Source organism: Cervus elaphus, chromosome 14, assembly GCF_910594005.1.
Source record: "Cervus elaphus chromosome 14, mCerEla1.1, whole genome shotgun sequence".
Classification (NCBI taxonomy): domain Eukaryota; kingdom Metazoa; phylum Chordata; class Mammalia; order Artiodactyla; family Cervidae; genus Cervus; species Cervus elaphus.
This window is the reverse complement of record NC_057828.1, coordinates 64,067,410-64,093,578: the sequence shown is the minus strand read 5'-3', so window position 1 is coordinate 64,093,578 and position 26,169 is coordinate 64,067,410. Positions and strand designations below refer to the sequence as shown.

Sequence of the window (26,169 nt, the reverse complement as noted above, 5' to 3'; positions counted from 1 at the left end):
GAGAGCCGAGGCCCGGCGGGGGCGCACACGCACGCGCGCACGCTCTCGCGCCGTCAGTGCCCGCCGGGGCTGTGCCCCGCGCAGTCGCCGGACCTTTGCGTTCTGCGTGCCTTGCACCGGGGCCGGGTCGCCGCGTCTCCGCACCTCCCGGGCTCCGAGCGCACTGCCCTAGCATTCCCCGCGGACAAGGCAGCACTCCCTTCTGCCCCTGTCTCCACTTAGCAGCCTGGAAGCCCCGTGAGCGACGCTAGGACCTCCGGGGTCTCCGCACTGGAGCCAGCTCTGGTGGGAGCTTTTTGGGCTGAGAGACCCGCCCCTCTCTAAACGCAATCTGGGATGGCCTCTTGGGTTTGGCTCTACGAGAACCCTGCATTTCTGGAAACGTGGTCTAGATACCGGGTCCCCAGAAGTGAGTTCTGGGCTAAAAACCACCTTTCTGAAATCTTAACAATCAGGGGGATCCGCCCATCCCTACCTCTTACCCTCAAGTCAGCTGCACTGACTTCCTCGAACCCACTCCAGCAATGGAGAAAAAGAATTAGTGTTTGAGCTGCAGACGAGGGAAAGGTGGACTTCAGGCCCCACAGAAAGAGTTCCCCGGGTTTGGCAACCACGCCCCTCCCCACGAGAGCCAGTGGTCTGATCTGAAGACAAGTAGCGGCTGCTACTGCTTTGCCTGAAGGCGGGCCCTTCCAAGTTGTTCCCACCTGAGTGGTGGAGCAGAAGGGGGTGGGGGCAGAGGAGGAAAACTGGAGAGTGACCAGAGCCCAGAGGTTGGAAATCCTGGGTTAGTGAGTGTTCCCTCGCAGATGTGAAAGGCAGTGTCTGTGTGTGAGATAACTGGTGAGAAGGGAGACCACGTGATGTCTGAGTGAAAGGCAGTGTGTGTTCCTCCGTGGACGTGGCGGGGGAGCGAGGCCATGTGAGCACTGACACAGGTCTGCTCTGTGAGAATGTCTGTGTGTGGGGGGGTGGGGGGGGGTGAAGGGAGGGTCTCTGGTGCCGGAAAACCCCCACCCGCGCAGGCACTGCTCCTTTGGGCATGGCAGGTTGACCTTTTGCTTCAGGGGAGCCCATTTTGAGTCCAATTATGATTTGAGGTGAGTCAGCTCTAATTAGTATTTTGCTTTCCTTACTGCCTTACTCTGTCCGTCTACCTCCCTTAATTGGAGGGTCCTTTTCTGTCTGAACACCTAGTCAGAGTGAAAGGGAAGGTGGTACTATGAACCCAAAGGCCCATCAGCTATCAGTTGTTTCCAACCAGTCACAAGTGATTCTCTCAATAGCTCTGTAAACTACACAGGCTTAGAGAAGGCTCTCCAAGAAGACCAAATCCATGCTTTCAGAGGTAGGACCGTAACCCATAGCACGAAATTCATTCAAATCACTGGACAAATGTTTTTAAGCCCAAGGCATTCTTTTAGGAACTGAGCACACACTCCTGAACAAAATTGTGTTGTTGAGTCTTGTTAAGTCGTGTTGGACTCTTTACAACCCCACAGACCGCAGCACACCAGGCTTCCCTGTCCTTCACTATCTTGTGGAGTTTGCTTAAACTCATGTCCACTGAGTCAGTGATGCCATCCAACCATCTCATCCTCTGTCGACCCCTTCTCCTCCTGCCCTCAGTCTTTCCCAGGTTCAGAGTCTTTTCCAGTGAGTTGGCCCTTCCCATCAGGTGGCCAAAGTATGGGGCAAAATAGATGATGACAAAAATAAAGCATCTGCCTCTGTGATTAAATTGTATAACCTTACTGGCTTGAATGCATAATGTATCTCATTCTCATGCTGCAATATCACCCCCTTTGGTCCTTGTCCTGGCCTTTAAAGGCTGAAAGGTGGCATGCCTGTTTTCAATGCTTAGAGAAGCAAGGCTCACCAACATGTTACTTCCAGGAAGAGGTTTTTGGAAGACCAGGAACCCTTGACTTGTGTCTTCAATGTCACCCATACAACAGAGATCCAGTACTGATTCCTTTGCTCTCTCTACAATGTCCTCTGTGCTCTGTGGCTGTTAAAATTCTTTAGGGACCTAGAATTCCCACAGCAGGATATTATTCATAGAAATGTGAGGGCCCCCTGGAGTCGAGGCTTACCTTCCCGCCTTCCGAGCAGGCACAAATCACAAATGTATGGTTGGGGATGATGTAACGTATCCTGGGGAGCACGGGTGCCTCTGTAGGGGAGTTCAAGCTGCGACTTCCTGGAGGGTGCAGCCGGGGAGCACAGAGGCAAATATGATGGCATAAATCGCTTTCAGAATGGACTTGGCCTAAGGACAGTAATGCTGGGAGGAAGGCACTCTCTCATATTCACCCCCATCTGGCTTCACAGCTCTTGAGCCCTCTGAGATCTGTGGACTGCTTTTATGCTCTCCCATGTCTCCATTCTCCCAGCCCTCAGATGGCTACAGTTTTAATGGCTGAATAATAGTTTATGTCTTTAATAATTTTCAGTTTATATAAACCTCACTCCAAACCTCTGAGGCCAGCCTGGCAAACATGTATGATGACCCTGATTTGGTGGACAAATCAGAGTTTCATAAATGTTAAGTAGTTTGTCCACATCTAATGAGAGGCAAAGCTGAGACTTGTAACAGCTCTTCTGACTTTCACTTGATGGTTCTTTCTAATATCCAGGCTAATTTCTTCTGGGCAGTAATAGTGTAGTTCCAAATTGTTCACCATCAAGAGAAGAAACTATACAGTCACGCTAAGCCTATGGGAATACTGTGCTTACCATCCTCAAATTGAATCTGATCAATGGCCAAATGCTTCTGGGACTATGCTGGGAAGATGCTTAACTGGGAACACATCTACTGCCCTCAAGATCTGGGAGGATCCTTAGGAAAAAAAAACCTGAGATTAGGTCACTGCCATAATGCTCTTTGTAAGGGAACTTGGTGGGCATTCTCCTTCCTGTGTCCCTAGTTCCACTGTCCTCTTAAAGAGACCACAAATGGAAATGTAAAAAATCAGCAATTGGTCATAACTCTGATTGGAAACTGGTTTCCTAAAATCCCTTTCCAGCTCCGGAGGGATATTAGCCATATTTTTGTTGTTAGAGCACCATCTACCGGTCATATGTGAGCACATCGCTGTGATCTCAGATACTTGGCCACCTCACACCTCATACCTCAGGGCCTAGACATTCCTAAAGAGGTGACCTCTGGTCACCAGACCTCTATTCCTCTGTCATACTTTCTTGAAGCCCAAGCTCAAAATTTTGCCATCAATGCAACCAGGCATCTCATGGTACTTGAAACGTGCAGTCCCCCACACTGGACATAGGGGTATGAGGTCAAAACACACACACACATGAGTTAAGACGGTGCAGCCAAAAGGTCTACATGTATTTTCTGCACACAGTGACCTGCAAACTATAAACCCAAAAGGATCTAAGAAAGCAAGTGAAAACCTTTCCTAGCATATGAATCCAATGCAGACACTTCCATTTCAAAGTATTCACCCCTCAGCCTCTCTGTTCCAATGCACCATTCAGACTGCAAGTAGGAGAGGAGTTAACTGGTAGAGGGTCCCTCCAGCTTCCCTGGAAAAGGAAGGAAACAAGGTGACCACACTCCTGAACCAGGCAGGCCATGGGAATTTGTACCAAGATGGAGAGACACGAGTGGCAAGGATGGAAAAGCACTTAGCCTCTTTCCCTCATTCATAAAGCTCTTCCCGGATCCGTCAGGCCTTGGGCCATCTTCAGAGAAGATTTCAGCCCATCACTGACGAGTCTGCAAACCTTGCCTCATCCAAAAGGATTGTTCCCTCCCACCAGCCCCACCCCCCTCTCCATTCCCAGTTCTATCCAGATAGCTTATGCTTGCTTGAGTGATCAGAGCCCCTTTTGTTCTATTTTTCCCCTGCTGAGCCTTTCCAAGAAATAGACTCTTATGCAAAGCAGTGCTCTAAGGAACATAATGCAGAGAGGATTTGGGAGTGGGTTTTAAGAAAAAAGTTGGCAGGAGACCATGTGCAAATTCACAGCAGAGCAGGAGAGCATTATGGCGATGCAGACATCTTGGGAGTCTGGTGGCTTCCACAATACCTTACAGCCTTGACTTGGGTAAAAGCATAACTTCACATCCTTATGTAATGTCTGTGCCTAGAACCAGCATTTCTCAAACCTATGCCCGAGAAACCCCACAGCACCAACACTCTATCAACTAACTATAGATGTGCAAATTTTGCTAAAATATGTTTTCTAAACCATTCATTTATGACAACTCAATATTTCCTGGGTGCCAACCGTGGTGATATTATCTCAGCTGCAGGACTGTGAGACACACTCTATTATCTGGGGCCCAGAGCTTCAGGGACATGTCCAAGTGCACAGAGAGAGGAAACACAGCTGCAGCTCCTGATAATAAGGTCAGGATTCCTTGCACTGTGCAACCCCTCTTAACATACTGCATGTCAGGATAATGTTTTCCTTGCTTAAGAGTCCGGTCATAGGTACGATCTTAGACTTTGGAGAATAAGCCATGGCCTTGAGCCAGAGAGTCTCACTGAAGGTTAAATTTCTAAGAATACCCATCGCCTGTCCCATAGGGATGTTACGAAGTTAGTTAAGCTCTTAGATCAGTACCTGGCACACAATAGGTGCTATCTATGTATTTGTTAAATACATTCAGCTACGGTAGCTGTGACCACCGTACACACAGCAAACACTGAACATCTGACTGTTTTCTGCTTCTAAAAGCAGACTTCAGAAGTGCAGCCCAGCGGTGTGTCTGGTGTGTGCAGAGTAGACAGAGGAGCCAAGAAGTGTGTCTGAAATTTGGTCAGAAAGACCATAAGGGAAAAGAGAAAAGAAAGCAAAATATTAGAGACCAGAGTCTAAAGAGCCCAAAGGCCTTGATACCTGGGGGAAATGTGACTCCTTAATTCATAAGCCCATGGAACGAATAAGAATTAACCCTTTTTAATGTGCTGGGCATTATTCTCAGGGATTCTGAGGCTCAATGGAAAATTAGACACAGTCGTGGCCCCTAAGAGCTTACAGTTTTAAAGAGGAAAAGGGGAAAACATCCTTATGAAAGACACTGATAGCAGGCAGAATGTGGCCTGCGCTCTAAGAGAGCACAGATGGGGGAAGATCCAAGGAGGGAGACATTCCCTCAGGCTGGAGGCAGCTCGAAAGAAAAAGAGAAGAATCAGCAGGGCACTGGGGGCCCAGAGAAGCCCTGGGGGACAGGGCGGCCTGAGCTGGGATGTGGTGGTGAATGATAGGGAATTCCTAAAACAGTCAGAATTTCATTCTCTTTCCCTGCATCTAGGATCACAAAGAGTCTAGCATTACCACTTCAATCCTTTGTTTTCCATAAGATGAGTCACTTTGCAGCCCAGACAAAAGTCAACCTTAAGAGAAATTAACCCCCTGCTGGCTCAGATGATAAGGAATCTGCCCTCAATATGGGAGACCCAGGTTCAATCCCTGGGTTGGGAAGATCCCCTGGAGTAGGGAGTGGCTACCTACTCCAGTACTCTTGTCTGGAGAATTCCATGGACAGAGCAGCTTGGCAGGCTACAGTCATGGGGTCGCAAAGAGTCAGACACTAAGCAACTATCACTTGGGTTTCTCCAATGGCTCAGCGGGTAGAGAATCCACCTACAATGCGGGAGACACAGGAGATGCAGGTTCAATCCCTGGGTAGGGAAGATCCCTTGCAGAAGGACTTGGCAACCTATTCCAGTAAGTATTCTTGCCTGGAGAATCCCATGGACAGAGGGGCCTGGGGGCTACAGTCCAAAGGGTCACAAAGAGTCGGACACAACTGACTAATCACACACCACGCACACACCATCTGTTGGGAAAGTCAGTTTGGAGGTCCAGTGTCTAGCCCCAGACAACCAAGGATGCCTGCCCCATCACCTCAGCACCCACTGCCAGTGTCTAGCCCGGCTGCCCAGCCAAGACAGAAGGCGGCAGGACCACTCCACAGAGCTCCAACCCTGACTGAGGGGAATGAGCCAAGGGTGCATCGCCATCTTACATCATTGTTGTGAGAACAATGGACAGAAACACGCCCATCCGTCCACCCCCTTGGCCTCTTGACTCAGAAAATAAAATACAGCCCACACACATTGCAGAGCTTGCGAAGCCTGGTGGGCTCAGGCTGATTCACTCATTCAGCAAACAGAAAGTGAGCGCCTTTCACATGTCAGGCGTGGCGTCGGGCACCAGAGCCAAGGGGACAGTGAGGAGGCTGAAGAGGGTGCCAGGCTGCATCCTGCAATGACCGGCCAGTCTTGTTTCACTCATGCCCCATGTTTCACTCTTGAAGACGATGTCCCACCAGCAGGGAAAGTGGCTCACAGCCCAAGGATAGCCTAGGGGAGCTCTGACCGCCAAGAGAAGAGAACGCGTGCCCATCCCACCCACCAGGCTTGCCTCTCACAGGACTCTGGGTTGGAATCATCACAGATTAAGCCACCACCTGTCCATCACCACACCCTTTCTCTCCCACTCTCTCCTCCGCTGAGCAGCTGCTTACACCCACCTGGTATAAAATAATCAGAGTGAATAAGGCATTCCCATATGATATGGACTTGAGGCCAGCTTTGAAACGTGCATCCAGGCAGACCAGGCTGGCTCTGTCCCCTTCCAACCCCCCGGAAACTGTACGAAGACCCCACTGACCCCATGTGGTCCCTGTTCTCCCCTCCTTCTCCTTGACCACACTAGCGTCTGGCACCACTGACCACCTCTCCTCCCTCGCTTAGCATCTCAGTTTCCACTCCTCCCACCTCACCGCCTGGTCCTCTTACTCCTCTTATCCCTCTCCCTTTATCAGGGGAGCCCTGCATGGGTCTGCCCTCAACCTCCTGACCTCCCTCTGACTCCTCTCCCTTTGGGGTCACGTCCTTACCCACAGTTTCAGCTACCCCTCTATTTCCTCATCCAGCCTCTGTCCCGTACTTTTCACCTCATTTCCATATGCAAATACACAGTTAAGTAATGGGTATCTCCATACGCACTGGGCTATCCATCATCATCTCAATGTATTTAAAAGTGAATTCATTATAATTCCTTCGAAGCAAGTTCCCCCTCCAAAAATTACACCTTCTACCAGGTGACATGATTCTCCCTGTCAGTCACTTGACTTTAGCGATAGGTCCTCACTACCTAAAACAGGGCCAAACTCCTTAGCCTGACCCACCTTGCCAACACCAACCTACCTTGCCAACACCATCTCCCATGTTCCAGAGTATTAACATAGTTATAAAACTTCAAAACTCTTGCTCACAGGACCTACTTCAGTCTGACCCAAGCACACTCTTCTTTTCTGCTTCTCTGACTCCTAGGTATCCTTCCAGATGTGTGGTGGTGGTGGTTGAGTCAATAAGTTGTGTCCAATTCTTGCAATCCATGGACTATATAGCCTGCCAGGCTCCTCTGTCCATGGGATTCTCCAGGCAAGAATACTGGAGTGGGTTGTCATTTCCTTCTCCAGGTGTGTGGTTAAGTTCAATTCTGCCTTTTCCATGAAGCCTTCCATAACCTCTCCAACTCTAGGGAGCCTTCTGTCACCTCTCCAATTCAATCTATGATCTGTACCTCCTCCAAACTCATAGAACTTTTTGTAGCACTCATGGATAGTAATGCATTTACTCACTGTCATTGTTGCCATGGATATAAGTTCACCAGTACATTTCTATTTAATTTTACAGTTAGGTATGCTGTGTCTCGGAGAAGGCAATGGCACCCCACTCCAGTACTCTTGCCTGGAAAATCCCATGGACGGAGGAGCCTGGTGGGCTGCAGTCCATGGGGTCGCTAAGAGTCAGGCACGACTGAGTGACTTCACTTTCACTTTTCACTTTCATGCATTGGAGAAGGAAATGGCAACCCACTCCAGTATTCTTGCCTGGAGTATCCCAGGGACAGAGGAGCCTAGTGGGCTGCCGTCTATGGGGTCGCACAGAGTCGGACACGACTGAAGCGGCTTAGCAGCAGCAGCAACAGCAGATGCTGTGTCTCCTCCACTGTGGTATAAGCTTCTTAAATGCAGAAGACGTATCTTCCCCTTCTTTATTACCTGGCGTGCCTGCATCATTCTCCATGCATGCGTGTGTGCTAAGTCGATTGAGTCGTGTCCTCCTTTTTACAATCCTATGGACTGTAGCCCGCCAGGCTCCTCTGTCCAAGGAATTCTCCAGGTAAGAATACTGGAGTGGGTTGCCATGCCCTCCTCCAGGGGATCTTCCCAATCCAGGGATGGAACCCACACCTCTTACGTCTCCTGCACTGGCAGGCAGGTTCTTTACCACTAGCATCACCTGGGAAGCCTTTACTTTAGCAGGCCTTTGCTAAATACATAGTCAATGAATAAATGAGTGAATCTTCTGCAACTCTTTTTGGTGAAAAAGAGCTTTGGCATCAACCAGGTAGCCGGTCCCTGTCTGAGGGACTGCCCTTCTCCTAATAGATTCTGCCACTGAGTCTGTTGTCAGGTATTTCCAGTTGTTCCTTTTGGGTTGAGTGTTCATTCTCCCCTTAATAAGAAAGAATGCTTGGCGCTCATGTAGGAGATCAGGTGACTCTAATTCAGGGGGAGCTTTTCTAGCACAATAACAACCTCACCCTCATTTATCCATCATAAATTATAGGGTTCATTCCCCTATGAGGAATAGCTCCTGCTCTTTAAAAACATAATTGAATTAAGATTTGGGGTATCAGTTAATAAAAAAGAGACATCCAAATCTCTACACAGAGAATATTTTCAGATCCCTTTTCACAGAACACAAAACAAAGAATAAAATTCTGCTTCAAAAAAAATCAACTACAGTCTTAATTGGTTCTATCTCTTCTCTCTACAAAAAAAGGCAAATGTCACCATCATACCTCTTTCCCTTATGAAGAACTGCATGTGAAAGAGCAATACCATTTTTGATTGTATGCAGATACATGCACTAGCTTATGATCTCAAGTTCTGCCAGGCTGTGTCCAAACATACACAAGGAATCTTCCTAAGCTGTCAAGAACTTTCAAACAAGCTTAACACAGTACAATCAAAGGTGAAGAATTATAAGCTTTTTTGAAGTTTTCTAAATATTTGTAATGTGTCATTTAAAAATGGGAAAGGTGGAAATGTAATTCTCAATCAAAAGAGAGAATTTATGAAATACTTCTAATACCCTTAATAAGCCAGTCCTTTGGACACACACATAGACATACTATACAGCCCTTTCCATTAAAGACTTTTTGTGTTTTTTTTTTCTTCACATAATCCCCCCATCATTCAATCACATTCTTCAAAGAAGTTCTGCCGATGGAAAGTGGTCATGTGTTAACATAACCACCCAAAGTTTCCTACCATGCATGCTGTTTTCCCTCTGTTTAAATACTCTATATTTTCCAATAAGTCATAATTTCATATGGCAGATTCCAGAACTATAAAAAACAGAAAACAAATGGACATGCATCAAGCAAACAAAGAATAATTACAAAGAAAAGTACTAATTAATGGACTTCTGGTTCAAGATAGCAGAGTAGAAGGACATGTGCTCATCTCCTCCTGCGAGAGCACCAAAATCACAACTAGTTGTTGAACAACCATTGACAGGAGATGCTGGAACCCACCAAAAAAAGCATACCCCGTGTCCAAAGACAAAGAAGAAGCTACAGTGAGGCAGTAAGAGGGGCACAAACGTGATCAAATCAAATCCCATAGCCACCAGAGAGAACAATAATACTAGAGAAGTTCTCTTCTTGTGACGGTTCTGAGCCTCACATCAGGCTTCTGATTCTGGGGATATAGCAAAAGGACTAGGAATCCCCAGGGAACCTGACTGGGAAGGCCAGCAGGATTTGATTACAAGATTTCCACAAGACTGAGGGAAATCAATTCCACTGTTTGAAGGCACAAACAAAATTGTGCATGCACCAAGACCCAGGGTAAAGAAGCAGCAACCCCACAGGAGACTGAACCATACCTACCTGCTAGTGTTGGAGGGTCATCTGTGTAGGTGTGGGTTGCTCACCAGGGGGCGGGGGCACTGGCAACAGCAGTCCTGGAAGGTCTTCTTGGCATAAGTCCCCCTGGAGGTCACCATTAACCCTACCTTACAGCCCACTGACCCCAAGGCTTGGGTCACCTCAGGCCAAACAACTAATGGGCAGAGAGTGCAACCCCACCCATCAGTACACAATTGGACTACAGCTTTACTGAGCAAGCCCTGCTCACCAGAGCAAGACCCAGTTTTTCCCACAGCCAATTCCTCCCATCAGGAAGCTTACACAGGCCTCAACTTCATCCACCAAAAGGAGGACAGAAGTAAGAAGAAGCACAATTTTGCAGCAGCTAAAATGAAAGCCACATTACAGAAAGCTTATCAGAATGAGAAAGCAGAAAGTTATGTCCCGATGAAGGGACAAAATGAAACCCCAAAAAAACAACAAAATGAAGTGGAGATAGGCAACCTTCCAAAAAAGAATTCTGAATAATGATAGTGAAGATGATCCAGAATCTCAGAAACAGAATGAAGAAGATGCAAGAAATGTTTACTGAAGACCTAAAAGAACTAAAGAACAAACAGAGATGAACAACAGACTAGAAGGAATCAACAGGAGAAGAACTGAGGCAGAAGAACAGATCAGTGACCTGGAGGGCAGAATGGTGGAAATCACTGCCGCAGAACAGAATATAGAAGAAAGGATTGGAAAAAAAAAAAAAATGAAGACAGCCTGAGAGATCTCTGGGACGTTAAATGCACCAACATTCGCATTATAGGTGTCCCAGAAGGAGAAGAGAGAAAAGACCCAAGAAAACATTTGAAGAGATAATAGCTGAAAATTTCCCTAACATGGGAAAGGAAATAGTCAACCAAGTCCAGGAAGCACAGAGTCACAGGCAGGATAAACCAAGGAGGAACACATCAAGACACATAGTAATCAAAATGACAAAAATTAAAGACAAAGATAAAAATATGAAAAACAACAAGGGGAAAATGACAGATAATATACAAAGGAACTCCCATAAGGTTATCAGCTGATTTCTCAACAGAAACTCTACAAGTCGGAAGGGAATGGCAGGATATAGTTCAAATGGTGGAAGGGAAGAACCTACAACCAAGAATACTCCACCCAGCAAGACTCTCAAGCAGATTTGACAGAGAATCAAAAGCTTTCCAGACAAGCAAAAGTTAAAAGAATTCAGCACCACCAAGCCAGCTTTACAACAAACGGTCAAGGACCTTCTCCAGGCAGGAAACACAAGAGAAGGAAAAGACCTACACAAATTAAACCCAGAACAATTAAGAAAATGGCAATAGGATCAGACATATTAATAATTACCTTAAGTGTAAAATGGATTAAATGCAGCAAGCAAAAGACATTGATTGGCTGGGCAGATGAAAACATGTGCATGTATGCACTTCCACTTACCACATCACTCTACTTAACCCTCCAAATTATATGTAATTATTTTATATTGTTAGGTTAATCATGTTTCCATTATGGCTTGCAATTGTAATTGTCTTTTATTTTTGTCTACTGATTGTGAAAACTAATAAATATCTTTTACTATTGTGATTATGTAACTATTATTCACTTAAAACCATTGTGTCACAATTGGCCAACAGAAAATAATAGAATTCAGTATCACTAAAACTATCACTTAATAGAAAAACCTGTAATCACTTTTTAAAATCCAGATGCATATCAGAATTGTCTTGGAAATTTTTTGAAAAATACAAACACCCAGGTATTGCTTTTTTTCTCCAAACTCCAGAACTGTTTCTAATGAGCAGTCATGTTTAAAAACAACTAGACTATACGATGCTGTTTTACTTTTATCGACTTTATTTCACTTTCTATTTCATATTCAGTGCCCCCTTTTAATTTAGTTTATGTTTTCCAATTTTTCCATCTCTCTTTTTGTTGTTCTTTCTCAAGCCTTTATGAAGCATAGTAGAAAGCTTTTGTATACACACATATATATATATATATATATACACACTATGTATAATGTAATATATGTATTTTAGAAAAATTATGAATTTTTGCCTAGCTAAAAAATTTATGACATTTTGATTCCTCTTATTTGACTTAGAAGGAATAGAATGCTAGATTGCTAGGTTTCTAATTTACATTCACTCAAAATTTTGATATAGTTCCATGTATTTTGGCATCTAGTACTACTGCTAAAAGTCTAGAAAATTTATTATCTTCGTGATTTTTTTTAAAAAAAATTTTGAATAGGCTTGAAACTTCTAATCCAATTCTGAGAATATAAAGAAATATTACTTTGTAATAAAACATAAGAAATTAACATGGGATACAGAACTAACAACTAAAGTATGGATTTTGTTCAAATTTCACAAAAATTTATGCCAGCGTCCATTATTTATTTTCATACCTTATTCAAGACTCCACATTGTATTCAACTGCACTGAGCAGCTTCAACTGCATGCAACAAATTCTGGTAAATTCTCTTTTCATTTTTATTCTATTACAAATATTTTCTAATTTTCCTTGTTATGGCTTCTTAGATACACTCATCATTTAAAAAGAATCATTAAAAAGATGTTTAATTACCAAATACATGGGATTTTAAAAGTACCTTTAGATATTAATTTCTTATTTTGATATTAATGTATCATTTAAATGCTTTCTTCTCTGCAATCACTCTCTGTGTTTTTTTCAGTCTTCTAACTATTGAGGCTTTCAATGGCTAAATCAAAGATCTGTCTTGATAAATGTCACATTGCACTTGAAAACATGTGGGTTATTTTCAAATATCTTTTGATATTGATTTCTAACACAATTCCACAGTGATAAGAGAACAAACTCTGTGTGATTTCAATACTTTTAGGCCATGAAATTTTTGCACTTTGTTTTATGTCCCTGAATATGTTCCAGTGTCTCCTAGTTTATAGCCTAGGGAACTTGAATAGAATTTGTATCCTATTGTTGTGTGAAAATTGTATAAATCTTAATTGTGTTGAATTGGTTCATGGTGCTCTTCAGGTCTACTATATCCCTCTACTTCTCTGTATATTCATGCTATTAATTTTTGAGAGTTTAATATTGAAACTCCAACTAAAAATCTTAATTTATCTATTTAAAAATAATTGTATATAGATTGGAACTATACATAACCTTGTTCTGTATTTTCCATTTCTCTTGTACATGTATCCTTGCATAATTTAAATGTATACTTGCATAATTTAAAAAAATTTTTTAAATTAAAGATTATTTTTTAAAAAGTACTAATTAGTAATAATACTAATACTTATTATGTGCAAGGCACTGTCCCAAGTCCTTTACTTTCTTTATTTCTCAGAATAATTCTATGTGGTAGGTACTGTTATAAGCTGCATTTTACACAGAAGAAGAGCAAAACTGAAAGAGACGAAATAATTTCCCTTAAGATCAGATAGTTGGTGAATGACATCACAGAAAGTCCATCCTAGGTCTGTCTGACTCCAAAATCCATTATCTTCACCACCACACTGCACAGCCTCCCACTGATATCATTAATAGAAATGGTGTAGTCACTTACTTTCATGATGATCCTACAATTCTGAGAGGCAAGAAAATGTGCCAATACTAACTACATCAGGTGCTGAAGGACCCAGAATAAGCAAGTCATGTTTGTGTAAGACAAGACAGATTTATCCCCTAGTCCTGTTTGGGCTTATTACCCCACGTGCAGACATGACAGAAATGGTACCCACCCATGTGAATCTAAGGAGACTATCAACAGACCAACTGTGACGACAGATTGTCAAGTATACTGTATTTCAAGCCATGACCTGCCTCGGTTCTGCATTGCTACATCTTCAGACATAAGCCATGCAAGAACTGAGCCCTCTTTCAAAAGCTGTTGAAATTCTTCAAAACTTCTCAAAATCCAGAGTGTACATTACTATGCACATACTATGTACATTACTCGTGATGAACATGATTTTCCATCTACCGACTTATTATCTGATGAATGGCTAAATCTACCCCAAATGCCCCAGCCTCTGAGCTCCCTGGCAGGTCAGTCTAGGTAGTGACCTGGAAAAGTTTTCAATCCAACTCTGGAGGGGGTCACTAAGGGAGTGAGAAATGGAATATTTCCTACTGTATCAGTAAACAAAGGATGGCACAGACACCAGAAATTGCAGCAACCATGCAAGGTGAGCTCGTGAGCCCTGAGGGAACTCAAGAAGGAAAGAATATCTGCCATCTAGCAGCCATCAGACTGTGGCCACTCCCTACGGTGAGCCCTGAGGAAAACTCAGGATGTGAAATATGATACTGGCCACAGATAGTTGAGGTGCATATCAAAAGAATGATTTGAGTGAGCCCAAACTCCTGCATCTTCCCATACATAGAAAAGCACTAAACTCCTTAACTTGAGATATCTGGTTTTCCTTTAATTAATAATAATCTTTGGATGTTCAGACTACCTGCCCTTTGTTGCAAAACTTCTATATAACCTGGCTCCCCTCACCTCGCCGTTTGAGATGCTGTCTCCCAGGCTTGAAGTCCTAAAAATGCCCACCAAATAAAACAAAACTCTCAACTTTCAGGTTATGAATATGCTTTAAGTCAACAGGAGAGAAGGGAGGAAGGAGAGGAGATGTTGTCCAGCCACAGAGAAGGGTCCGCTGCACTGCAGACCCAAGTATTAGTCAGTGCTCTGCATTCAGCAAAGTCAAGGGTAGTGCCATTCTGACCATTCAGGAATATCGATCCTGATCATTCAGTATGGCTTTAGTTTTTTTTGTTTTTCGCTATGAATTCTTCTGCTGCCAACGTGTGCCACTAAAGGATTCAGCACATTTAAATCCTCATGCCTCTCAACTTGTTGTTCTCCTGCCTGCACTCCAGCAGGTAAGACACCCACAGACTTGCAGTGCTCTGGGCTGTAGAATTCACAGGAGTCTATAATGTTCAGGTTATTTTTAAACTTTCAGGCCACTTTCCCTCCCCATGAACAGCAGGCCTGCCATTTAGAACAGTGTTTAACCCACACCCCACCTGCTTGGAAACTTTAGCTTTTTGTGTTAAAAGAAAAGAAGCAATCCTTTGAGCTCACACACGCACACACACACCCCTAAAAACTGAAGACAGTCACCAGCTCTCTGGGGTGAAAGACCCTGCTCCCAAAATGATGCTGAGTTTGTTGAGATGATGCATGTGAAAATGCTTTGTAAACTTAGAATGTCACACTACAGTGAGGGGTAGTATTGTGATATTTGCAAGGACAGACATCAGGCATTATAAAGTGATGCCAAAAGACAGTTGCCTACTTCCAAAAGGGTATTATATCAGAACAATCAAAGCATTCAAGGCCCTTCATTTGCCTAGGGAGTCAGACAGGAGCTGGCTAAGGGGTGCTGGGTTATAATTTTCTTCAAATTAATTGCTTTTTTTTAAGTGGCAAATATTGGAAGAGAGGGAAAGAAATTCTGAAAACAATTCAACAAAGAGAATGAAGCAGAAGAATGAAAGAAAAAGCTTCAAAGCAGTAACAATCCCTACCATTTGTGGAAGGCCTAACTAATAAGCACTGTGTATGTGTTACCTCATTTGATCTGCTTAAGACTCCTTGCGGGCTTCAACAATTTTTCAGTTGAGCTCAGAGAAACAATGTCCCTTGACAAATGGAATATTCCCTACCATATCAGTTGTCAACTTAAAAAAAAATAGTTACAGCCTTAAAGTTGAGAGTTATGTTTCATTCAATGGAAATTTTTTGGATTTAAGCCTGGGAGGCATGATCTCAAGTAACCCTGAGAGAACTGCTCCCAGGGGGAAGAGTCAGGCTATATAGAAGTTTGTAACAAAGGGCAAGTAGCCTGAACATCAAGAGATTATTGCGATTTAAAGAAAACCAGGTATCTCAAGTTAAGGAATTTAGTGCTTTCCTATGAATGGGAAAATGCAAGAGTCTGGGCTCATTGAAATCATTGCTTTTATATTCATCTCAGCTATCTGGGGCCAGTATCCTGTGATTTTTCACATCCTGAGTTCTGCAGTTCTCCCCGTAGGGAGTGGCTACAGCCCAATGACTGCCAGATCATGCAGATATTCTCCTTCCTGATTGCCCTGGAGGGCTGGAATCACAGATGATGGTGACATCCTTGTTTACTGATACTGCAGGAAATACTGCATTTCTCAGAGTAAGCACTGTATGTTAAAGTCATCAGTCACTGTAGCTGGTGAGCCCTGAGGGAACTCAAGAAGGAAAGGATATCTTCCATCTCACAGCCCTCAGACTGCAGCCACTCCCTACAGTGAGCCCCGAGGAAAACTCAGGATCTGAAAATAGAATACCAGCCCAGACAGCTGAGGTGCATATCAAAAGATTGATTGGAGGGAGCCCAGACTCTTGCATCTTCCCATACATATAGGCAAGCACTAAACTCCTTAACTTGAGACATCTGGTTTTCCTTTAATTAACAATAATCTTTGGGTGTTCAGACTACCTGCCCTTTGTTGCAAAACTTCTATATAACCTGGCTCCCCCCTCACCTCGCCTCCTCAGAGCAGTTCTCTCAGGGTTACTTGAGACGCTGCCTCCTGGGCTTGAAGTCCAAAAAAATCCCCACGGAATAAAACATAACTCTCAACTTTTAGGTTGTGAATATTTTTTAAGTCAACATCCTAAACTAAGATTGCACAGCAAGCACGCAAAGAGCCAGAATTGGAGCTGGACCTGCCTGATGCCAGAGGACACATCCCACCCCTCCCCTCACTGTGAAAGCCACATGGGAAGGAGCGAGTGTGGCCTGAATGGTTAGGCTGGGCAAGAATGGTTTCAAGGGCCCGTAGTGGAAGAGCTCAGGGTCACTGCCGAGTCACTGAGGGTCAGGCAGTGAGCACAGAGCCTCCTCCACTACCAGAAATAAAAAGTCTCTTTTCCTGGAGGAAAAATGTGGATCTTGCATGAGCTACGGAAACCGACATAGCCATCCAGGCCCTGGGGAACAGGCCTGAACAAAACCCATCACAGATAGTCCCCAAACTTCTTCCCGGTGAAGGGATACCTCTCAGGCCAAAGGCTGTAGCTTCTGAAGTCCCATTGTTGCCACGCTGGGACCTACCACAAAATAAATCAAGCAGCTTTCCCTCGCAGCAAACCTCTTCCCCACAACTTCCACACCCAGGACGGATGACTCACTGGAGAGCCTCCTCCTCCCACTCTCCCCACTCCCCTTCTGGCTTAGGGCCTGAGAAGTGATAAAATGATCAGGTGGTTCAACACTTCTACTGCTAAATACATTCCGGGGGGGTTGGGGGGGGGAGGTGGTGGTTAGAACCAGAGTCTGTTTCCCTGGAGGCTACCAGGGTGTGTACACATTCTGCTGCATCCGGGGCTCAGCAGGAACTGGCTTCCCCATCGCCCTGCTTCCCCCGCCCCTTGGGAGCATCCCAATCTACTGTTCTCCTGCCACTTCCCTTGCTGCCCCTTCATCTTCTTCACTTTTTATTCTTCCTTTCTTCCCTTTCTCCTGCCTTCTAAAGGCACGCATCCCTCAGAGCCTGTTTCCCACCCTCTTCTCTATGTAGATCCTCTCTCTCTTGGTAATTTCATCCATCCAGAAGGCTTCAACCACAGTTAACATCTGGAAGACTCTCCCATCTTTTTCTCCGGCCTATTCTTTTAAAAGTCTGATACCACATTCACAACTGCTCTAAGGCTCCTCTACCTGGCTGACCTGACAGGGCCGTCAATCAACTGCTTTAAAAACCCACTCAATCGTGAATTGCCCTCTAAACCAGCTCCTCTCTGGGTCTCTCATTCTGATTGCAGTACCACACTCCCCCTCTAACTCAGGCATGAAACTTTAGAATGAAAGATGATTCTTCCTCTTGCCCACGTCCTTCACCAACCTTTCCCCAAATCCTGTCACTTTTTTTTTTCCTATTCCTCTTTCACAAGTTTCCATTTTATTTGCACACCTATCTCTCAAGTTTAGACCTGTATGCCTCCTCCTTGGAAGCTGGGAAGAGCTTCCCAACCCATCTTCCTCTTCCAGATTTGCAGCAAAATCCAAGAGTGTGAACAATGCTGTACCCTCTCCATGCCAACCACCGTGTCTGCTAAAAAAATCACTATATTTATTTATTGAATGAATAGATGAGTTTTCTAGTGCTTATTAAATAAAACTATGAAGTCATGAGATCTTATCATCTTAGGGTTGAAAGCAAACTTAAACATCACCCCATGTGAGTCCTTGTTTCAAAGACCAGGACTGAACAAATGGCCCACCCCACTCCATCCATGTTCCCAGCGATATCTCCTTTGACTGTGCTGTTCTCACTGCCTGCTCCAACGAAGCAGGACTCTCACCAGTCTACAAATATATAAATACACAGCTTCCACAAATGCAAATCCTCCTGCATATAATTGCCCACTTTCTTCCTCCCTTCTGTCCCCTTGCTCCTTTATCTTGCTGTCAAAAAACTAGACTTCAAAACCCAACTCATACCATACTTCCTCTGTGTCGCATTTTGTGATCATGACACAAACATGATCTCTTTCTTCTCTGAGAAAGAGGTACTGTGTCCTCCTACCTCAGGTACTGTGGTGTATGGATCTCTTCTCCCCCATGCGGGGAGCGGCTTGAAAGAGCTGACTCTGGGAGCTGCCTTGATTGATTGTCGAGGGTCTGTTCGCAGACATAGCTCTCTGTCCCGCCACCCCTCTGAAATTTACTATCCAAGTTAACTCCTAACAGACCATTAGTGAGCCTTGAATGCACACAAGGTGCAGATAGATGGCTTTGCACGACTGCCCTTAAGATAAGTAGGATGCCTTTGGCGCCAGGAGAGAGCTCTGGTGATTGTTATCTTAAAGATGATGTACATGGGGAAGAATTTTCTTTGGGATGCCTCTCTTCTTGGTTTAGTATATATGTAACCCTGAGAAATAAAGAATCATCGTTGACTGCAGCGATCCTCTCGACCCCATCTGTTCTGTCTCCTTTTTTCTTAGCCTAAAGGAACGCGTCGTGTTGCTCGCTGAAATCTTCCGGCTGGCCCGGCAAGTGGCGCCCAACAGCGTGGGGCTCGACGAAAGTTCCTTGCGGCCGCTGCCCGTTGAAACTATTAAGGTAAGTAAGAGTGTGTGTACTTGTATATTGAGGGGCAGGAAGGAATATTGTCGAGAGTATAAACCATGGGACAAGATAATAGTCGTCATATGTTTGTGCATATGTTACAGATAATGTTGAAGGATCGGGGAATGCAGGTTACTAAAATGAAATTGCAGACTTTTCTTAGTTTTGTTGAGGAAGTATGTCCCTGGTTTCCACAGGAAGGGACTATGAGTTTAGAGATATGGAAAAAGATAGGGAAACAGATTCAAACATATTATACTCTCCACGGACCTAATAAGGTTCCTGTGGAAACATTTTCATTATGGTCTTTAATAAGAGACTGCCTTGATTTTGAACATGAGGAAGGGAGTAAATTAAAACACATGCTCCCACCCAAAGAACCAATTTATGCTACTCCTAAAGTTTATGCTACTCCTAAAGGGAAAGGACCCACAAACTTTGAATTAGAATCTGCAAAACCTTTGAAGGAAAATGAGGGAACGCTGACTCCAGAGGATGAGGAAAGTTTAGAGAAACAGGCAGCTGCTTATCATAAGGATGATCATTGGGAATTACTTGTAACTGACAATTCGAATGTGCAGGCAGCAGCTGCCCCTCCGACAAAGGGTCTGGAGGCACTCATGCAGAAATTATTAATAACAATAAAGGAAGAAATAAAAAGGGAAGGTAGGGATGAAGGCGCTGGTGCAATCTCTACTGCGCCTCCTGCTTATGCACCCTCAACTATTGCTGGATTAGATCCTCCACCTATTTCCAAACCTGAAAATTTGTTGAATATAACTCGTGAATCACACAGTTTGTCCCCCTTGCAAAAGGCTATGCAACAGGCCCAAAGAGCTGGAGAAACTGTTCAGGGATTCTCCGCTACTTTCCCGGTATTCGAGCATGAAAACCAAAGGTATTATGAAGCTTTACCTTTCAAACAACTAAAGGAATTAAAAATTGCCTGTGGTCAATATGGACCTACGGCTCCTTTTACCCAGACCATGATAGAGAGTCTAGGAGGTCAAAATTTGCCACCTAGTGATTGGAAACAAATTGCAAGAGCTTGCTTATCAGGAGGGGACTATTTATTATGGAAATCAGAATTTACAGAACAATGTGGCCATATAGCTGAACTAAACCAGCGACAAGGGATCAATACTACATATGAAATGTTGGTAGGGGAAGGGGCCTACCAGAATACCAATGCTCAATTGAACTATTTGCCTGGAGCATATGCTCAAATTTCTAATGCTGCTCGGCAGGCTTGGAAAAAGCTCTCTTGCTCTAGTAATAAGACTGAGGATCTTTCAAAAATTCGTCAGGGGCCTGATGAACCATATCAAGATTTTGTGGCTCGTCTTCTTGAAGCAGTAGGTAAGATTATAGCTGATGAGCAGGCTGGAATAGTGCTTACTAAACAATTAGCCTATGAAAATGCAAATTCTGCCTGTCAGGCTGCACTTAGACCGTACAGAAAAAAGGGAGGTCTATCAGATTACATTCGTATATGTGCTGATATCGGACCTTCCTATATGCAGGGTATTACCCTGGCTGCAGCTTTACAAGGTAAAAGTATAAAAGAAGTATTATATCAACAGCAAATGAAAAATAAACGAGGATTACCTAGTAGGGGAAATGCTGGCTGTTTTGTTTGTGGCCAGCCTGGACATCGTGCTGCCTTTTGCCCCCAACGAGCCAATTCAGGGAATATAAAAACTCCTAATTTATGCCCTAGGTGTAAAAAAGGAAGACATTGGGCAAAAGATTGTAAATCTAAAATTGATGTCCAGGGCCACCCACTTCCCTCGCAGTCGGGAAACTGGGTGAGGGGCCAGCCCCTGGCCCCGAAACAATGTTATGGGGCAATGCAGGGAAATCAGATGGTAGAAGGCGAGTTACAGACTTGTTCAGAGCCACCTCAGGGAGCGCAGGCTTGGACCTCTGTTCCTCCTCCTACACAGTACTGACTCCCGAAATGGGAATGCAGGCTCTGCCCACTGGGGTATACGGCCCTTTGCCTGATGGAACCGTTGGACTTTTGCTCGGACGTAGCAGCTCCACCATAAAAGGACTGCTCATAGCTCCTGGAGTAATTGATGCTGATTATACAGGAGAAATCAAAATTATGGACCATTCCCCACAATGCATTACCACCATAGCTAGTGGACAGCGTATAGCTCAATTGATATTGGTCCCTGCAGTGCAAACAGGAAAAGCATTGGCTTCCAGGAGAGGGGAAGGTGCCTTTGGATCCTCTGACGCCTACTGGGTCCAGGCAATAACTAATAATCGTCCTGAGTTCACATTAAGAATAAATGGAAAGTTCTTTACAGGCATTCTGGACACAGGAGCTGATGTTTCTGTTATTGCTGAGAGACACTGGCCCCGAGAATGGCCTAAACAGATAGCTATATCAACATTGCAAGGAATTGGTCAAACTAATAACCCTGAACAAAGTACAGAGCTGTTACATTGGACTGACCATGAGGGTCACGAAGGAGACATTAGACCTTATGTCCTCCCAAACCTCCCTGTAAATTTGTGGGGACGAGATGTTATGACTCATATGGGAGTATATTTATACAGCCCCAGTGATCAGGTTAGCAATCAGCTTTTAGATCAAGGGCTTCTTCCCACCTCGGGACTTGGAAGAAATAATCAGGGAACTGTTGCGCCTGTTCAGACAAAAAGGTTACCAAAAAGAAGTGGACTTGGGTATTTTTAGAAGGGACCTCTGATCCTCCTGTAATTCACGCAGATCCTATTACTTGGAAGTCTGAGGAGCCTGTGTGGGTTGATCAGTGGCCCCTTTCCAAAGAGAAAATTGACGCTGCCCAACAACTGGTGCAGGAACAGTTAGAATTGGGACATATTGAACAGTCTAATTCACCTTGGAATTCGCCCATTTTTGTTATTAAGAAAAAATCTGGGAAATGGAGGCTTTTGCAGGATCTGCGAAAGGTTAATGAAACTATGGAAGTCATGGGAGCATTACAACCAGGATTGCCTTCTCCCATGGCTATTCCTAGGAATGCCCACATAATAATCCTAGATTTAAAAGACTGCTTTTATGCTATTCCTCTAGCACCTCAAGATTGCCCTCGATTTGCTTTTAGTGTTCCATCTGTTAATTTTTCCCAACCAATGCGCAGGTATCATTAGAAAGTTTTGCCACAGGGTATGGCCAATAGCCCCACCTTGTGCCAGAAGTTTGTTGCAGCAGCATTGCTTACGGAGTTTTTCTGCTATGGGCCTACCTAAATGCATCAAAACAGACAATGGCCCTGGATATGTTGGCCGCAATTTTCAAACCTTTTGTGCCCAGCTGCGCATCGTACACAAGACTGGAATCCCATATAACCCACAGGGCCAAAGAATTGTTGAGCGGGCACATCAAACCCTTCAGCACCAACTGAAAAAATTAAAAAGGGGGAGTTTGTATGCTATTACGCCTAACAATCTTCTTAGTCATGCTTTGTTTGTTTTAAATTTTCTGAGCCTTGATAAAAATGGAAAATCAGCAGCTCAACGTTTTTGGCACTATGATAATAAAAAGGCACGGCCATTAGTCAGGTGGAAAGACCCGCTAGAAGGCAGATGGCATGGGCCGGATCCAGTTCTAATATGGGGGAGAGGTCATGTTTGTGTTTTCCCGCAGAATGCCGAAGCGCCGCGCTGGCTCCCGGAAAGGTTGGTACGCACGGCAGAGGAGAGCACTGGAGGAGCGAATGAGACAGCTCACAATCCAGGAGACGGTCCCGCTGCCGACAGCTCAGCAGATACAGGCGCTGTTACAGATGGCGTGTGAGAATGCTTCCAACCCTTCCCCTGCCTCTCCTACTAGTATATTAATTTCATTATTACTTCTTTTAAACCAGATAAGTTCCATGGAAGCCAGTATCTTCTGGGCGTATGTTCCTGATCCCCCTCTTTTACAGCCCGTTGGATGGGAAATGAGTTCTGTTCCTGTGTATGTGAATGACACAATACTTTTGGGGGGGTTTTCTGATAAGCATATTTTTCCACAGAATGCCAGTATTTCTTATACGGGATCCTCTTCACAATTACCAATGTGCTTTTTCCGAAATCATAATGTTTCAGGTTGTCTCACTGTTACAGATGTTGGGTATTCTGATTACAGCACTGGCTGGAGTGTGGATATTCCTGGTGTGACCAAGCTCACAGGGCACGCACAGAGACGCAGCGGGACGGGACCCCAGGATATCCCATTCTGTGGCCTGGGGCATAAAGGGAAACATATAGCGGTGCCATGGAAACTTTGTAGAGATGAGACTGCTACTGTATATTCTATTACTAATGACACGCACTCACTGTGGGACTGGTCGCCAGACTCAGAGAGAAACCCCGGAAAGGAAAGTAACAGACAGTTTGCAGCGAGAATTTGGAATCTTGGCGGCACCCTTGTTTATCAAACTGAGGTCTGGAAGTTGCTGGCCGCTTTTGAAACAAGCGGATCCTTCATGCAGACTGGAGAAAAGGTTAAAGGTGGACTTTTTTGGAATGCAACCTGGAGATATCCTTGGGCTTGTGTACCTTATCCATTTATGATTATTGCTGGTTCTGTAAATCTTACTAAGAATAATAGTCAATATTATATTCATTGTTTTAATTGTACCCTAACCAATTGCATTCGAGGAATAAGAAATAATTCTGGAGTCTTGATAGTTAAACAACCACCTTTTGTTATGTTGCCTGTAAATCTTACTGAGCCCTGGTATGAAGAGTCTGGGCTTGAACTATGGGAAAGAGTGCGCACAGCCCTTGCTAGGCCACGAAGGGGGATAGGATTAATAATTCTAGGAGTAGTAACGCTTATAACTTTAACTGCTTCTGCTGTTACTGCTTCTGTATCTTTAGCTCAATCTGTGCATACTGCTGGCATTGTAGACGATTTGGCAAAAAACACTTCAAAGGCTTTAGGGATTCAAGAAGATATAGATAGAAAATTAGAGGATAGACTAAATGCGCTTTATGATGCAGTAAGATTTTTGGGAGAAGAAGTGCAAGGGTTAAAGCTAAGAACAAAAATTAGATGTCATGCTAACTATCGTTGGATTTGTGTTACACCAAAAATTTATAATGATACTGAAACTCCTTGGGACAGAGTGAAATCACATTTAGATGGTATTTGGCATAATGAAAACATTTCCTTAGATCTATTACAACTTCATCAGGAAATTCTTGATATAGAAAATGCTCCTCGGGCTAGTATGGATTTGGCAGAAAATGCTGAAGAGTTTGTTAACAGTTTGTTTTCCAATTTTCCTTCGATAACCTCACTTTGGCATCTTTTTTCAGGGGTCGTGGCCATGCTTCTGGTATTAGCGCTTTTTGTGTGCATTACTCCTTGTATCATAAAGAAATTTGTCAAAGAGCTGTGGGACATCAAGGCTGTCCTACACAGTAATTATTTACGCCAAAAGAATCAGGCGTGCCATTTTATTAAATAAAAGAGGGGGAGCTGCGGGGAGCGGCTTGAAAGAGCTGACTCTGGGAGCTGCCTTGATTGATTGTCGAGGGTCTGTTCGCAGACATAGCTCTCTGTCCCGCCACCCCTCTGAAATTTACTATCCAAGTTAACTCCTAACAGACCATTAGTGAGCCTTGAATGCACACAAGGTGCAGATAGATGGCTTTGCACGACTGCCCTTAAGATAAGTAGGATGCCTTTGGCGCCAGGAGAGAGCTCTGGTGATTGTTATCTTAAAGATGATGTACATGGGGAAGAATTTTCTTTGGGATGCCTCTCTTCTTGGTTTAGTATATATGTAACCCTGAGAAATAAAGAATCATCGTTGACTGCAGCGATCCTCTCGACCCCATCTGTTCTGTCTCCTTTTTTCTTAGCCTAAAGGAACGCGTCGTGTTGCTCGCTGAAATCTTCCGGCTGGCCCGGCACCCCACTGCACGACAGGGGCTTCATTTATCTATCCTTTCATTCTTCACACAATAAATGCATGGCCACTACACACGGCAGGTACTAAATACATGTTTACTGAATGCATGAATGAATGGTCACTATATGCAAAGCTAAATGGATACAACCAGCTCATGGATTTCTCACTATCTGTGTCATGTTGGGAAGGTTGTTTGGGAATAGCTAGAAGTGATAAGCCTGTTTTGGAGACAACTGGTTCAGCTCAAAGAAGACAAGTCTTCGACTCTCACTTCACAGGGACAAGGGCACCTTGCAAGCACAGCATGACAAGATGAATGCTCCATTGTGCAGAGGCAAACACAATTGTCACAGTGAACTTGCAAAGCTCAGAGCATTCTGAGTCCACAATTACATTCTTTGGTAAGAAAGGAGCAATGTTTTTAATCCATTTCATTTGATTCATGCTTCTATGGATGTGATGTGGGTAGAAGTGGTCTGGGTTAGACAAGTAAGTTGAATAGAGCTTCCCTAATCTAGCCACACATATGTCAACCTCCTCTTCCAGCCTCTCCTTTTTACAGATGAGAAAAGACATGTAAGAGTGGGGTTTTTCAACCTCAGTACTAATGACATTTTTGAGTCAGATAATTGAGTCAGATAATACTTTGTCATGGTAGGTGGTTCCGTGCATTGTAGGATGTTTAGTGGCATTGCTGGCTCCTTACCACTAGTGGCCCAATGCACCTCCTAGTTGTGACAACCAAAAATGTTCCAATTCCCAAATGTGCCCTGGTGGAGGGGGGCCGGTAACAAAACTGGTTGAGCCTACTGGTGTGGAATAATTGAGTTTCTCAAGATCACGTGACTCACCAGCACTGTAACGAGGAGTGCAATAGGATGCTCTTGCCACACCAACACGATCTTTCACTTTTCTCCCTCATCTCTGACAGGCACAGCCTTTGGGTGCTGGAGTGAACTCAGAGCTGCACGTCTGGTTTTCTAATGGCCTCATAGCCCTACAGGGGGTTCCATACCTCAATATGAAAGAGACATATTCCTAGCAGAGACTGAAGGGAGAACTCAGGGTGGAGCAAACAGTGATCACAATCCAATATCATCAGCTTAAGACTTAGCAACCGGATCTCAGACAAGTGGCATTTCTCCTCATACTTCAGATGCTAAGAAATGCAGTTACCAGGCCCCATGGAGAAT

At 44.3% G+C, this 26,169-nt stretch overlaps 2 protein-coding genes across 5 annotated transcripts in view; one reads left to right on the top strand and one right to left on the bottom strand.

Moving 5' to 3' along the window:
• Positions 1 to 26,169, bottom strand: part of CACNA1E (calcium voltage-gated channel subunit alpha1 E) — a 412,948-nt gene that overhangs the window by 330,548 nt on the left and 56,231 nt on the right. The window lies entirely within an intron of this gene.
• On the top strand, positions 18,883 to 24,633 carry LOC122707915 (endogenous retrovirus group K member 7 Env polyprotein-like). Of its 2 annotated transcripts, none has more exons than XR_006344957.1 (2): positions 18,883 to 19,067; positions 22,717 to 23,178. XR_006344957.1 is itself a non-coding variant. In XM_043923908.1 (2 exons), the coding sequence occupies exon 2, from the start codon at positions 23,540 to 23,542 to the stop codon at positions 24,527 to 24,529; it is 990 nt and encodes a 329-aa protein (XP_043779843.1). In that variant the 5' UTR covers positions 18,891 to 19,067; positions 23,200 to 23,539; the 3' UTR covers positions 24,530 to 24,633. The 2 variants fall into 2 exon arrangements, 1 of the variants encoding a protein (XP_043779843.1); XM_043923908.1 differs by lacking the exon at positions 22,717 to 23,178 and adding an exon at positions 23,200 to 24,633 and having other exon boundaries at positions 18,891 to 19,067.

What these genes read in the sequence shown, in the direction of transcription:
- LOC122707915 (XM_043923908.1), top strand. Translation starts at nt 23,540, where the DNA reads ATGCAGACTGGAGAAAAGGTTAAAGGTGGACTTTTTTGGAATGCAACC.